This window comes from Pongo pygmaeus, chromosome 12, assembly GCF_028885625.2.
Source record: "Pongo pygmaeus isolate AG05252 chromosome 12, NHGRI_mPonPyg2-v2.0_pri, whole genome shotgun sequence".
Taxonomy (NCBI): Eukaryota; Metazoa; Chordata; class Mammalia; order Primates; family Hominidae; genus Pongo; species Pongo pygmaeus.
In genome coordinates this window covers 45,130,063-45,144,459 of record NC_072385.2, presented here as the reverse complement: position 1 = coordinate 45,144,459, position 14,397 = coordinate 45,130,063, and the positions used below count along the sequence as shown (strand labels likewise).

The following is a 14,397-nucleotide window of genomic DNA, read 5'->3' as shown; positions in this document are numbered from 1 at the left end:
TATAACCACTCAAAACTCAGTGGCTAATAACGCTAAGCATTTCTTTTCCTGTTCATGATAACAATCATCTGGTTGATCAAGGAAGGGCTTAGCAGGGTGGTTCTGCTGCAGGGCACTGAGATTATCACCAGCACTTGGATAGGGTTGGATCTGGGACCCAGGCGGGGTCTAACCAAGGTACAACATGCCTTTGGCAAGCAGCAGGAGTGAATACAATCCCCAAACCAAGCTGCATAGGAAAATAATTTAAATCTAATTATTGAACTTAAATTATTTGCCTATTCAGCTTAAGTCTAATAATTATTATAAGGACAATAATCTCTAACCCAGGTACACAGAGTTTTAATTGTTTTTTCCCTTTGGTAAATACTAAAGTTTCTAAAAACATTTACTGCATTTAATTATCAAGGTATTTGATCTATTGATAAAAAATTTTTTTTTTAACTTTTACAATCTTAAAAATGCCTTCAAAAGAAATTTCGCATTAATTAGAATTAAAGTTGAGTGTGTCTTTAACATGTGGTTTTAATATAAATGGCCTCTGTAAAAAATATACATTTTTAGCTGAGGTAAAATCCTCTAGAACATAGCTCCTGAAGACTTCTGTGGGTTACCCCTACACTTGTTAAAATGCAGACTGTAACACAATAGGTACAAACTAACAATTTGTTAGTTTGCATTCATAACATGCTCATTGTGATGCTGAGGAGGCAGTTGAGTTGGCAACTGGACAAATTTTGATTAGCAAAGTGTTTTCACATTAAGGAAAAAATATACTTTGTGAACAATTAGGTGGCTTGGTTGTTTTATCAAGAAAGTGTTTCATTTTTTTGTCAAAGAATTGCTAGGTATTCTAAGCAATTTTCTCATTTTTCTGTTTAATTTATGACATAGGAAGTTTTCTTGCAATAATCCCAGACTTGCTAATAAGACATGGAAGTACATGCAAGGATATTCTTGGGTCGTCCCAAATCTGGAAAAATCTGAGATTTGGGGAAATATTGACCTTACTTGGTTGTCAGCTCTCTGTTCCTCATTATCACCATCATTTCTGGAAGCACATTTAACAAAAACTCTTTTCCTGCTATGGTTCCTTGTAGAGTTGCTCAATAATGGGCCCTCATGTCCTATTTAAGAGTCAGAGGAGGATGATTCAATATTTATTGACACCTGCAGGTAGACACATGGACTGAGGTGAGGACTGGAGAATCACCTAATGATTCTCAGCTAAGAGAATCAGCACCCTCATATCTTTACTTCCTAGACAGGGTAGAGGACCACATGTTTAAGCAGCCCACACCTTCAGGGACAGATGTGTTCGGGTTTCTGGTGGACCACCAGAGAGTCCCGTATTTCTAGTATCAGCTTCTCTGTTTACCACACCCCTAGGTATGGATGTTTGACTCTAATTCCCTGTTTTAAAACAATTCCTTCTTGAAATCTGTAGAGTGGTTTCTATTTTGATGTATGAACCCTGACTGATGCAACAACACAGATTCCTCAGGTATCATAATTGCTATTCATTACTAAATCAGGGAGACGTTGTCATGTCTGTGCTCCCGGGACTGAGGATGAAGAAAGAGAGTTAGAAAACAGGGGAGACTCCCTGATCCCTTGTGCCAAAAGCTTAAAAACTTGTATACATCTGAGAAATGCTTTCAGCAGATGGAGGCACCAGGCGGAGCCTCTGTGCAACCCAACTTCATACATTTGTTTTACTAAGGGGTTTATGTTCAGGCTTGTAACCCTGTGGGAGGGTAACTGAACTCCTGTTTACAGTAATAAGTTGCAAAATCTTCAGGCTTCAGGCTGATGATGGTGAGAGTGAAATCTGTCCCAGAACCTCTGCCACTGAACCTCGATGAGACCCCAGGGTGCAAATCTTTTGCATCATAGAGGAAGAGCTTAGGGGATTTCCCTGGTTTCTGCGGATACCGGGCTATATCACTGCTAATGCCCTCACTTGCCCGGCAAGTGATACTGACTCTGTCTCCTACAGATGCAGACAGGAAAGATGGAGACTGGGTCATCTGGATGTCAAATCTGACACCTGAGATTGGAAACATAAAAACAAATATCCACACCATGAATCATGGTATAAGAGAACTTCCCAGAAGTGCCAGAGCACAGTGGGCTAAGAAAATTCCTAGTGTTCTCCTTCCTTACCTGGGAGCCAGAGCAGCAGGAGCCCCAGAAGCTGAGTGGGGACCCTCATGTCCATGCTGTGTCCTGACTGGGACTGACTCCTGCACAGGTGTGACCAGCCTATTAAGAAGTCTTCAGGGCAGGGGGCGGTGCTCTGGGAACAAGCAAATCGGCAGGCGGTGGGGCAGGCTGGATACAGCTGCATGGCTGGCTTATCTCAGTAACTCAGCACAGGGGCAGTGTCCCCAGTGTCCCAGGTCAGACCAGGGCACCTAGATTTGCCTGCAGAGAATGTTTCTTACTAAAGGATATTTTGTTACCAAGTACATTTTTGAGCATTTATTGGCAAAACTTGAAGTGGTAGTGAGAACTAGATGGAGTAATATATTTCAATGCTGTATTGGGAATAAGTAGGAGAATATCCTTGTTTGTAGAGAGTGCTTAATAAAGTCTTAGAGGGTGGGGCTATCAAGTCTTCAACACACCGTGAAATTGTTCCAGTTGGGAGGGATAATTTGTGACATACGTACTACATTTTTGTAAGCATGAAATTGATCTTTTTAAGTGAAAAAGAACACTTAGTCATGAGCAAGTAAAATATTCTCAAAAGCATTTTGTAATGGCCCTAAACCAATGTTATTACCAGTCTTAGCTGAGGAGGTTTACTGCAGACTGACAAAGAGGATGATATTGTGATTCCTTAAAGCATATGACATCCACAGTTCCTGCATTGTCCAGAGCTATAAGTCTCTTTAATGCTCGAGTTTTAATGGGATTCATTTTATTCTTTGTTTGGGGACCCCCATATTCTGCCCCCTTTTCTGTCATTGTGAATTATTTCCCATGGTCCATCAGCGTAAAAGTCTGACCAGCAGTGCTAAATCTGATTACTTTAAAACAATTTTTTTTCTTCTTCTACTGTAGGAGCCTTGATTAGCATAAACTTGAATCTTTTTGTTAGTTTGCTTAGGATAATGGCCTCCAGCACCATCCATAGTGTTGCAAAAGACATGATCTCATTTTTCATAGCTGTATAGTAAGTATTCCATGTTGCATATGTACCACATTTTCTTTATCCAGTCTACCACTGATGGGCATTTAGGCTGCTTCCATGTCTTTGCTATTAGGAATAGTGCAGTGATGAACATACACATGCATGTATCTTTATGGTAAAATGATTTATATTCCTTAGAGTATATATCCAATAAAGAGATTGCTGGGTCAAATGATATTTCTGTTTTAAGTTCTTTGCAAAATTGCCAAACTGCTTTTTATATGGCTGAACTGATTTATATTCCCACCAGCAGTGTATAAGCGTTCTCTTTTCTCTATAAACTCACTAGCATCTGTCATTTTTAAGTTTTTAGTAATGGCCATTTTAACTGGTGTGAGATGGTATCTCACTGTGGTTTCGATTTGCATTTTTTTAATAATTAGTGATTTTGAGCACTTTTTCACATGCTTTTTGGCCGTTTATATGCTTTTTTGAAAAGTGTTTGGTCATATACTTTGTCCGCTTTTTTAAAAGGTTTTTTTTTTGCTTGTTAATTTGCTTAAGTTAGTTGGAGATTTTTTAATGAAAAAACCAGAATAAGAGGAAAAATATAATACCACAGAAAACACAGACTGTGGTAAGTATTGCCTCATGGATATATATATATGTGTGTGTGTGTGTGTGTGTGTGTGTGAATATATATATATATTTATGATATATGCTGTGTTTACGTGTATAATGATGATCCAGAAACTAAAGGGTGACTGGTTTAAGGACTGCCTATGTTGCGCTGAGGCTTCCTTCTTTTCAAATTATGAACAAAAGGGTACAGGACTACTTGCATGACTCTCAAAAATTCTAGCAGCATAAGATAGAGGTAGAGGAGATTTACTGAGATAGATGCATTGGAAGCTGTAGAAGCTCATCCTGTGGTATTGTGGATGTTGTGATTGTAGTAGTTGTTGTTAGTACAGTGGGAGTAAAAGCAGCTTGAAGATTTACAAGCTCTTCTCTTCCTCATACTTACAACTCCCTCTAGAGATGCATCAATGATTGTGCAGGAATCTCTGACACCTCTGGAGAAACCTTGTTAGCTCCATCCAGAATCTTTCCTGACAAATGTTTTGAGTCTCAAATTATGTGAAACTAGGGTATAGAAAAAAGGACTAGAGCAAGGGAAAAGAGTGTTCATGCCTGGGCAGTGGTTGTAGACACGTAAATGGGGGGCTTTGTAAGTGTGATGATGTGCCAAACCTCTGTCATCATGGGGAGAGAAGCATCAAATCAGGATCACTTCTGGAAGAATCATTAGGTTATTTTAGAGGGAAGGAACTGTGAATTCCTTGCCAAATAGATTTTTAAAATTCAAAGCTACTCATTATGTGTTAATATTATTTAACTTCTTTAAATACACCATGTGGTAGAGGGCACATCCACAATTTCAATTCAAGGTTTGTATGCCTATGTGAATTATACCATTAATAACACAGCAAATTCTATATTGGTTGGGGAACAATGTTTGAACAGTAATCAATTTTGTGAAGAAGAGGTTTATGTCACAGCACTTTCCACAGTATTACATACAAAAACAGTGAATGATCTCATATCCACAAGAACCAGCATTTCTCATGTGCCATACGCCCTCCCAGAAAGAACTGAAGCCTGTGACAAGTTGATGAAAGGGGTAGAAAAAAGAATAAAGCCCCAAAACAGAGTACTATAAATGGAAAGGGGAAAATCATTGCAGAGCCTATGATGATAAAAATATAAAAGGTGGATATTCTGAGTATTTTTATGGCAACTAGTTTGACAGAAGTAAGAATAAATTTGTATTATTAATTTACCCAGAATGAAATTTCCAATTTTATATCTGCCTAACTGGTGTCTTGGTACCTTATCAAAATTACACAAATTTTCAAGAGATTCAAAAAGAATAAATACTCCCAAACTTATCATATGAGATCACCATATACTCCAGTCTAAAAACAGACAAGGACCTAACAAATAGAGAAATTAAATGCTGGTATCTCTTGTGAGCATAAACACAAATATGCTGAAAACTAGGGAAAGAAGGAAAATATAATCATTTTTATATCTATACATTTGTGAACACACATGGTTAAGTGTATTACAGTTTTTATGCTAAGAACACTTGATATGTAATTACAAGTTCTGAAAAACTGATATGAAACAGAAGATGTGACAGTTCTATTTTCCTAACTTTTAAAAGAATATTTCATCTTATTTAAATATTATTTTTATTTTTGTATGACTTTTTGTTTTGCTTAGACTTTTAGTTGAAATGAATAATGAATGTGTATTAAAAGCCTACCATTTTGATTTAATCTATGAAGTATATTTAAATTCTCATTTTATAGAAGAAAATTCCAAAGTACCTAGAAAAGAGAGATCTTGCCAAGAGATACACAGTTCTTGTTTCAGAGCTGAGATTTTGTCTCAGATATTCTGGCTTATACAATTTTCAGTACACTGCAGATAGAAGATATAAAGACAACATTACCCCATTGGTCTTGCACTTACTTTGTTCACTGTTAACTAAGTTTACTGAAAAAAAAATAATTACAATAAAATACACTGTCAATGAACTGTAGCAAATAAATACGTCTTTAGAACTACCTCCAAAATCCAGACATAGAACATTTCTATAACTCCCAAAAGTTTTGACCCACTCTTTTGGAATCCACTTGCTTTCCATCGCACAGATCAGGGAATTCTTGATCTGCTTATTGTCAGTACAGATTCCCATTTCTTTTTAAGGGTTTCATATAAATGAAATATAGCATGTGCTCTTTTGTGTCTGGTGAATTTTGTGCAGCATAACTGTTTCTCAGATTCACTGAGAGGCCGTGTGTTCCAGTTATGCGCTCCTTTTTATTTTTGAGTGTTATTTAATTTTTTGGTAATTTTATAATGGATTCCTTCACCTGTTGATTGCCATGTAAGTTGTTTCCACTTTGGGCTATTATGGATAAAGCTGCTATGAAGGTTCTTGAACATGACTTTGCATGAACATGTGTCTTCATATACCTAGGTGTGTAGTTGCTGGGTCTTACAGTAAGTGTTTAATACTCTGATCAACTTTTTCCAAAGTGGCTGAAACATTTTACATGTCCACCAATAACTTATTATAGCTCCACACCCTCCAACTGCTGTTTTGATTTTTTTTTTAAGATTTCACCTAATTGTCACTCAACAGTAACCAGAATAGCTAGTGATTATTAAACTGTGTTTTTCTTACTATTTTCTTGTCAATTTTGGGGATTGATGTGTTTCAGGATATTGAGAATAGAATCAATGCTGTCCAAGCTCCTTTTCAAATAATTTTATCAAGCCATAATATTTAAGATGGTAACAGTATATATACAAGGTGTGTTGGGAGTAGTAATAAGGGTATTCAATATTTATTATCATACTCCATAAGGCAATATGTCTTCAATGAAATAGTGTTTAACTAGACTTAAGATAGAAAAGTTCTTATCTCAACCCTAGTATTCAACATTAGGAAATGTTTAAGGAAAAAAAAATCCAGGAAGATAAGTCTGAGAGTATTTTGCTAGTCAAGAAGCACTGCAACACTGATGCTCTTCTAATGCCAGGCCTTCACGATAATTTCCACTCAGATTCTTTGGTGGCCTCCTTGCCTTGTTCTGTTTAAGGGACTTCATGCTGAGGGCATGTGACATCACAGAGGGAGCAGTGCACTTGGGTACAGAAATATGGCTAAGGAGATTGTCTGACCTTAGAGTTGGCTTCAATGGAATATACATTTTCAAGGAAGTTCCCTGTTAAAAGCTGATAAATTGTTAGTTAAGGCAAGGTGCAGGGGCTTATGTCCAGTATCCTAGATGTTTGCAAAGTCAAGGATGGAGGACAGCTGAAAGCCAGGAGTCCAAGACCAGCCTGGAAAACGTAGAGAGATCCCCCCCTCGTCTCTAGAAAAAAAAGAATGTTTGTTAAGATGTGGTGTGAACAATGACATCTATTAGAGATTATTTATTAACATTTGTTCAGAAAATAGAAAATAGAATGATGTCTTCTGATCCATCAATATCATAATAAGGATGTTAAGTTTTTCAACTATGGTAAATATAGAGAACATAACATTGCCCATCTTAGCCATTTTTAAGTGTACAGGACAATGGCATTAAGTAAGTCACATTGTTGTGCTATCATCAATACTATCGATCTCCAGAACTCTTTCCATCTTCTAAAACTGAAACTGTATTTCAATTAAATGACAACCCTCTCCCCATTTCCCCTGCTCCCAGTTCCTGGCAACCTCCATTCAAATTTTGTCTCTATGACAGTGACTACTATGAAGCAGGTTCACTGTGCACTGGTTACCTACTTATCAGAGTACAGGGAGACAGAACAGTCATACACAACAAGTTACAAGAATCTGGTGTAGTATTTACAGGTGGCCAGCAAGGGACTGCAGAAGCCTAGGATGTATCCTGGGTCTGTCCCCTGAGGCACAGGCATGTGGGTCTGATGGAATCTTGACTGTGTGTACCCCACTTGGACCACCACTCAGGAACCCCAGAAAGAAGATGCTCTGGGTTTTTAATCCTGGTGTCACAGGACACATGGAGCTGAAGTACTGGAGGACTAAAGTACTGGAGGACAGTACTAGGGGAAGCTGGAACAGGGGCAGGCTGTTCTGACCAGTCTTTCAGAATGTTACATTTCCAGCACATTCTACAATTATTCTTGAGAAGTGTAAGAAAGAGAGTGGGAAGAACGAAGTGAGTGGAGAACCATCAGAGGATTGTACTGGAGTCACCCCACAACCCAGACACCCCCCCTTAGAAAGCCATTCCATTTTATATGCCTACCAACCACCCTGAACTGGAGGCAGAGGTGTGTCTTGTCAGACTGATGAAGCACCTTGACGAACACAATGTCAAAGCAACATCATTGAGCCAGAGCCAGAATAGATTTCACTGGGCCAATGAAAACTACTACCGGAGGCAAGATGATCAGGCCCACTTGAAGCAGTTATGTAGCCCAGGATCCCATGATCCACAGAAGAAGTTGCTAAAGGGGTCAAAGAAGAATCCTTCAGGTGGGCCCATTTTCTGCAATTATGAGCCTGTTTCCAGATCTTCTCTACTTGAATTTCTAGGATACCTGAGGTGTTTAGGTACAGCAGGAGGTGTTGGAAACTGTATACAATCCTCCCAGTTGGGATTTTATTGTATTTTATTTATTTATTTATTTTGAGACAGAGTCTCGCCCTGTCGCCCAGGCTGGAGTGCAGTGGCGCAATCTCCGTTCACTGCAAGCTCCGCCTCCCGGGTTCACGCCATTCTCCTGCCTCAGCCCCCCGAGTAGCTGGGAATACAGCCACCTGCCACCATGCCTGGCTAATTTTTTGTATTTTTAGTAGAGACGGGGTTTCACCGTGTTAGCCAGGATGGTCTCGATCTCCTGACCTCGTGATCCACCCACCTCGGCCTCCCAAAGTGCTGGGATTACAAGCGTGAGCCACCGCACCCGGCCCCAGCTTGGATTTTAAAAAAGTCTGGAGCAACACTGTTATCTTAAACATCCTTCCTGAAGGAGTTAATGGATGTCTGCTGGGCTACCAAGGCAGTGGCTATGGAGGAGGAGCAATATCTGCCATGGTCAGGGACACGTTTCTTATCATTTCTCTTTTTTTCATGAGCACTGACTCCTATACTTAGTACCAAAAATATCACAAAAGACATAAACCCATAGTCTGTTATGCCTTCTGGCAGGTCCCTAGTAAGTCTGAGGTACAGCTTTGGGCTGCAGGCTCAATGGTTCACCTAATTCCAAGGAGTAATATCCAGGGACAACCCCAGCATTTCCAACATGCAGAATCTCACCATCCCACAGTTATCCAGAGATGGTATCACACACCCTGCATTTTGGTCACTCCCAGATCATTCACAGAGAAATATGTAGCCCTTGGGTGCACACAACCCCCTTTCTCCCATTTTATTGTTCAATCACCCAGTCATGGTTATGCAGGTATTGGTGTGTTCATTAGCCAAGTCTCACTGATGGAAGAGTTGCATGAGCAAAGTTTGCTCATACAATATTGTCCATAGATGGATGGCTAGCATTAGTCCAGTCCTTGTTTTTGTCATTGCCGTTGGGACATTTCTCATCTACGCAGTCAAAGAAGTATGGTGCATCAAAATATCAGTCCACCAATGTTTTTTTTAGTTGTAGTCATGACATTTGCCACAGAGTCAATTTAGTTAAAAGGGGCGCCTCCAATTTTCTCCCATGTGGTAGGTGTCACATCTTCAGTTGGTAGGCCAGTGCTTGGGTCCTGTTGATGTACACAATGGTATCAGGAATATTGGTGTTGTTTACCTTTGGTAAAATGAAAGGAAACCTCTAGTTAGTGACAGAACGAGGTCAAGAATGGCAGATTCAGTATTTTGAAAGATTACACTTGGTGACTTGCAAGAAGCTAACAAAGATGTTATGCTTCTAGGCCTTTGCTGCCTCATTCTTGCCAAAATGCAGTGTGACAGGTTAGTGCAACATCTCTCACCCATCCCAGGGTCTCAGGTATCTCCTACCCATCTACAAGGGTTAGGCTGTATTGGTGTAGGAATGCGGTCTGGCTGTCCTTGCTCTGTGAACAATCCATTGCCTTTGTCGCTTGACCCAGACATTTCAGTCCTGATTGTCCACTCCAGGAAGGGAGGTTATGCCCTGTAAAAACTTGACATATTTCATAATATCACCAACACTAAAGGAAGGATAAGATGTCCCTGACACCAGAAAAGGGCCCCTAGCTCCGTGATATTTCTTAGTCTTGTTATCCGTCCTGTGGGATCTTGTAGAAAAGAGGCATTTAGAGGAAACATAATCCCCATATTAGAGTTAGGGGGCCTGTCTGGGGTACGATGATGGCCTGAATTGAAAACCACCCCAGGGCATGCATTCTAAAGGAAAAAAAGAGAAAGAATGGTTAGGAACACTGAAATGGCTTTCACAGGTCCAGACTATTAAAGTGTGTGCCTGGACTACCTTCACTTCCACTCAGCATTATGTTCCTTAACATTCATTATTTCCCTTGTTCTGGAGTGCGATATTTAATGCCCATATTGCTCTGGTCAGATTGGGTACCATCCCATTAGCAGACTTTCTAGATGTCCTTTCTAGATGTTGCTGTGTGATTCCACTGTTCTAGCATTCACTAGATTCATTGGCCTGTGGATGCAGGGTGTGTGGAAAGTTCATCGTGTTCCATGAGAGTGTGCCTATTGTCATGTTGCTTGGGCAGTGAAAGATGCTCCTTGGTCAGTGTGAAGTGTCTTGGGGTATCCAAAAATATGACATAAGTTCCTCTCAAGGGTGACCTTCGTAGTCCCAGCATGCAATTGAGCATCATATCTCTTTTTCCTGCAGGTGGAAAGCTGTGGCCATAGTCCTTTCCTCCACACCAGGGTTTCTTTAAAAGTCCAGTCTCTCAGTAGCCATTTTCCTGAACAGATGTTGAAGCTGTTGGCAATGGCCCATGATTTAGTGGAAATGTGGCATGATAAGATGTTGGAACAGCCTGCATGGCCATTACCACTGAATGTAGTTTGACCCACTGGATTGAAATCCCATGCTAAGTTTCAGTTAAAAAAGTGGCCATCCACTGGCTGAATGGTGGCCACACCTAGTGGACCTGTCAATTTGTGTTTTGCTCAGCCATCAGTGACTCCTGTCGTATGGAAATCTCTGAATCTTGGGCTCCACATGGGTAAATGAAGATCCAAATTATCACCTACAAGTCATTTGGTCCCTTCAACAACCTCTCCATTTGTTCATGGAGCCACAGATCCTGTGGGGTCCTGACTAAGACTGATCAAGAATGTGCCATTTCCATTTGATAACATGACTCTGTTGAGATTGTTCCTGCCTTGAAAGCCAGGCAGGGGCTTCTCAACTCTGTGATTCTTCCCAGGAAATACGTGAGGACTTCCATCTGGGTTCATATCTCAAACACAACCCACCAGTCTCTCACTTGTTGCCCTCTGCTCAAAGTCTTCACATTGTTATTTTTTCACGGGGTAAAAAGTTAGCTTATATATTATCTTGCATTCATCCAAATTCTGTTTAAATAACATACATATGTTCCTTTATTCTTTCAAACTTTGTCCTTGTTGTTGAAACCCAGCTTTGGAGTTCAGAAAACTACTTTTGTACTTCAATATGCTGTGAGTGAGACTGTGCAAAGACTTTAGCAACTAGGTCTTTATTTTTGCATACATTTGCCACAACATATCTAGTAATTTAAAAATCTAGACTGTGAAGAGTTTTATTTGGGTTCTCCCTGAAAAAAGTAGGATAAAATACAGTGCCTGCTGCTGTTCTGGTCAAGGGTCTGCCTTACAAAAAGTGGAGGGGGGAGGTGGAGGAAGGGAGGGAAGCTGATTTAATACCACCAAATCTTATTAATATGCACGTACTCTGGTAACTGCTAAACCAAATCAAAAGAATGTATTAATTTTGTGTTGCCAGTAATCAGTCTCAATTAGGTGTCTGTTATGCAGAATGAATTTAGTTGATGAATGAATATAGGGAAGGAAGAGAGGATTAGAATGAGCTCTCATTGAGCTTTCTCTTCTCTTGTGTCTCATTGCTCAGAGGGCATGAAGACCTCCTCCATTCTGCAGACTCTGTCATACAAAGACTGCTGCAGCTGACGGGACCTTAAAATGTGGTGCGTGAGGTGTAGCCGAGAAATTTATGGTCATGAGCCCTCAGTTGCAGCGAGTCATCTGAGTTCTCGAACATCTTCCTCTTTAGGCATCTAAGAGAATCCACAGTGCCTGCTTTCCACACAAATAACACATCTGGGCAGCTGGGCCACAGCAAGCAGGGAGGTTTGTGTTCAGGACTGTACCATTGTGGGAGGATGATGTATACTTTGCTGGCAGCAATAAACCCCAACATCCTCAACCTCCACCCTGCTGATTTTAAACATGAAATCTGTCCCCGACCCACTGCCACTGAACCTGTCTGGGACTCCAGGGTCCCGACTGGAAACCAAATAGATTGGGAGCCATAGAGGCTGACCTGGCTTCTGTAGGTACCAATTGAAATAGATGTGTCCATTACTGTGAAGGGGGCTGTGACTAGACCTGAAGGAGATGGAGGCTGGCTCCCCAGGGGTGACAGGTAGGGAGAGTGGAGGCTGGGTCATCACAGCATTTCCATTGGACCATGAAATAATAAGAGAAGCGCAAGGTTATGTACAAACATTGTGAGTCATTTTAATCATTTTCTGTCTGTTATTTATGTTTTCTAAATTATTTTTGTGTGTGTGATTTTGATTAATCCTCCCAAAACATACGGGTTTAAAAAGAACCAATATTTGCAAGGCAAAATGGGCCTCTAGAAGTCACCTACCCCATCCCCCTCTTTGCTCCTTCTGAAATCTTCCTCACTGTCACAGATCTAGACATCACATGCTCCATCCTGGAGGACAAGACACATCTAACACGAGGACAGGACACACATGGGAGGTGGCGGGGTCCACAGAGTTCACCCTCCTACCCCATCATCCTCCCTCATTTCCCTTCCGCCCTTACCAGGGACCCAAAGCATTAGCAGCCCCAGGAGCTAAGCAGGGAGCCTCACTGTGGGAAGGTGAACTGAGGAGTCCTGATCAGTCAAGGCAAGGATAGAGCTGAGCTTTTATCTCAGACTCACAAGGAAAGTCCTCCCTAGGGGACAGTATGCAAATCCCCTGGTGGGTGCAGTGGGATGGAAAGAGCCAAGGAGAAGGTGGGGACCTCTCTTGTGAGCAAAATGACATAAATATATTTTATGTTTTTAAGGAAATCAAGAGAGGTAAAATCTGTGTTTCCTGAGTGGCAGAAGGGACATATTTAGATGTTTCCTGCTGTTTCCTCTACCTGATTTCTAGTTCGTTAGGACTTTCTCAGGCATGGTTTACACTTCTCTTTAATAAGGTTGAGCTTTCATAAATATTTGGTGATTCTTATTTCTTGGTTCAGGTTTATTTAAAAGAGCCTAGGTTTGTTTTATTTTATTTTATGTAAGGTAAAACACACAGTGCAAAGGGTTCAAATCTTAACGGTGCAAATGAATGTCAAGATCCAGATCACTTCATGTCATGATCCACATCAAAATACGGAAGGTTTCCAGTTCTCTCGCTGCTTTCATTGTGCACCTTCCCAGTCAAAAACTGCTGCTCAAAACACAATCAATGTAAATGATATTCTGATATATATTATAATTGTTTTATTCCTGGACCTAATCTTTATATCAGGTAAAGTAAACATTTTTTGTAGTTTCTTTCTAATTTCTTTCATTTTTTGAGGGCTTGATTCCTTCTTGTCAATTTGAATTGCTGTCTGCTGTCATTCCCCGTTATTCTGAAGGATTTTCTCTTGAATTTTCCACAAGGCAGATACACTATTAATGAATTAGTCTTTGTGTATGAAGGAACATTTCTACCTTGCTTTTATGTTTAAATGATTGTTTTGCTGGATATAGCATTTTTTCAGCCACTTTCTCTGTCTCTCCTCCTTTGTGACTCTCATTATACTTTTGTTGGTATCCTTCACTCTGAGCTATACATCTCTGACGTCTTCTTCCCTTTTTTTAAACATTTTATTCAGACTCAATAAGTTCTATTCCTCTATTTTCAAGTTAACTGATTATTCTGCCATCTCAAATTGCTATTAGACCTAGCTAATACATATTTAAATTGGGTTATTTTACTTTTCATTTCTAGAGTTCCAATTTGGTCATTTTTTATATTTTCCATGTCTTTTCTTGAGGCCCTACTTGCCGAATCTTCTTAACATTTTGTTTTTTATGTCAATGATCATAGTTTTAAAAATAATTATTTGAAAATCTTTGTAGTCTTTACTAAATCCGATAATTACGGCATGTTAGAATCAGCTTTCATTGACTATTTTCTGTTGTCATTATTGTAGTTGCTTTATTTTTGTTCCTTTAATATTGGTCATTCTTCTCGGTTTTTTCCCAGGAGCTGTTAAACTGAAAATTGTACATTTTTGATAATATTTCATAGTACCTCTCTTTAGATTATGGACTTTTTAATTTTAATTTTAATTTTTTTAGAAATAGGGCCTTACTCTTTCACCCAGGCTGGAGTATGGTGGTGTGATCATAGCTTGCTGCAGCCTCAACCTCTTGGGGTCCAGTGGTTCTCCAGCTTCATCCTCCTGAGTATCTGGGACTATAGGTGCATGCCATTACTCTCT

At 39.9% G+C, this 14,397-nt stretch overlaps 1 protein-coding gene and 1 gene segment (V, D, J or C); both read right to left on the bottom strand.

Annotated features, from left to right (window-relative positions):
- The window catches only part of LOC129026546 (immunoglobulin kappa light chain), a 412,603-nt gene that overhangs the window by 318,661 nt on the left and 79,545 nt on the right, over window positions 1-14,397 (bottom strand). The window lies entirely within an intron of this gene.
- LOC129029993 (probable non-functional immunoglobulin kappa variable 1D-42) lies at window positions 1,734-2,227 on the bottom strand. The segment is given in 2 exon segments: window positions 1,734-2,050; window positions 2,167-2,227. Coding segments are annotated over 2 exon segments (372 nt in total).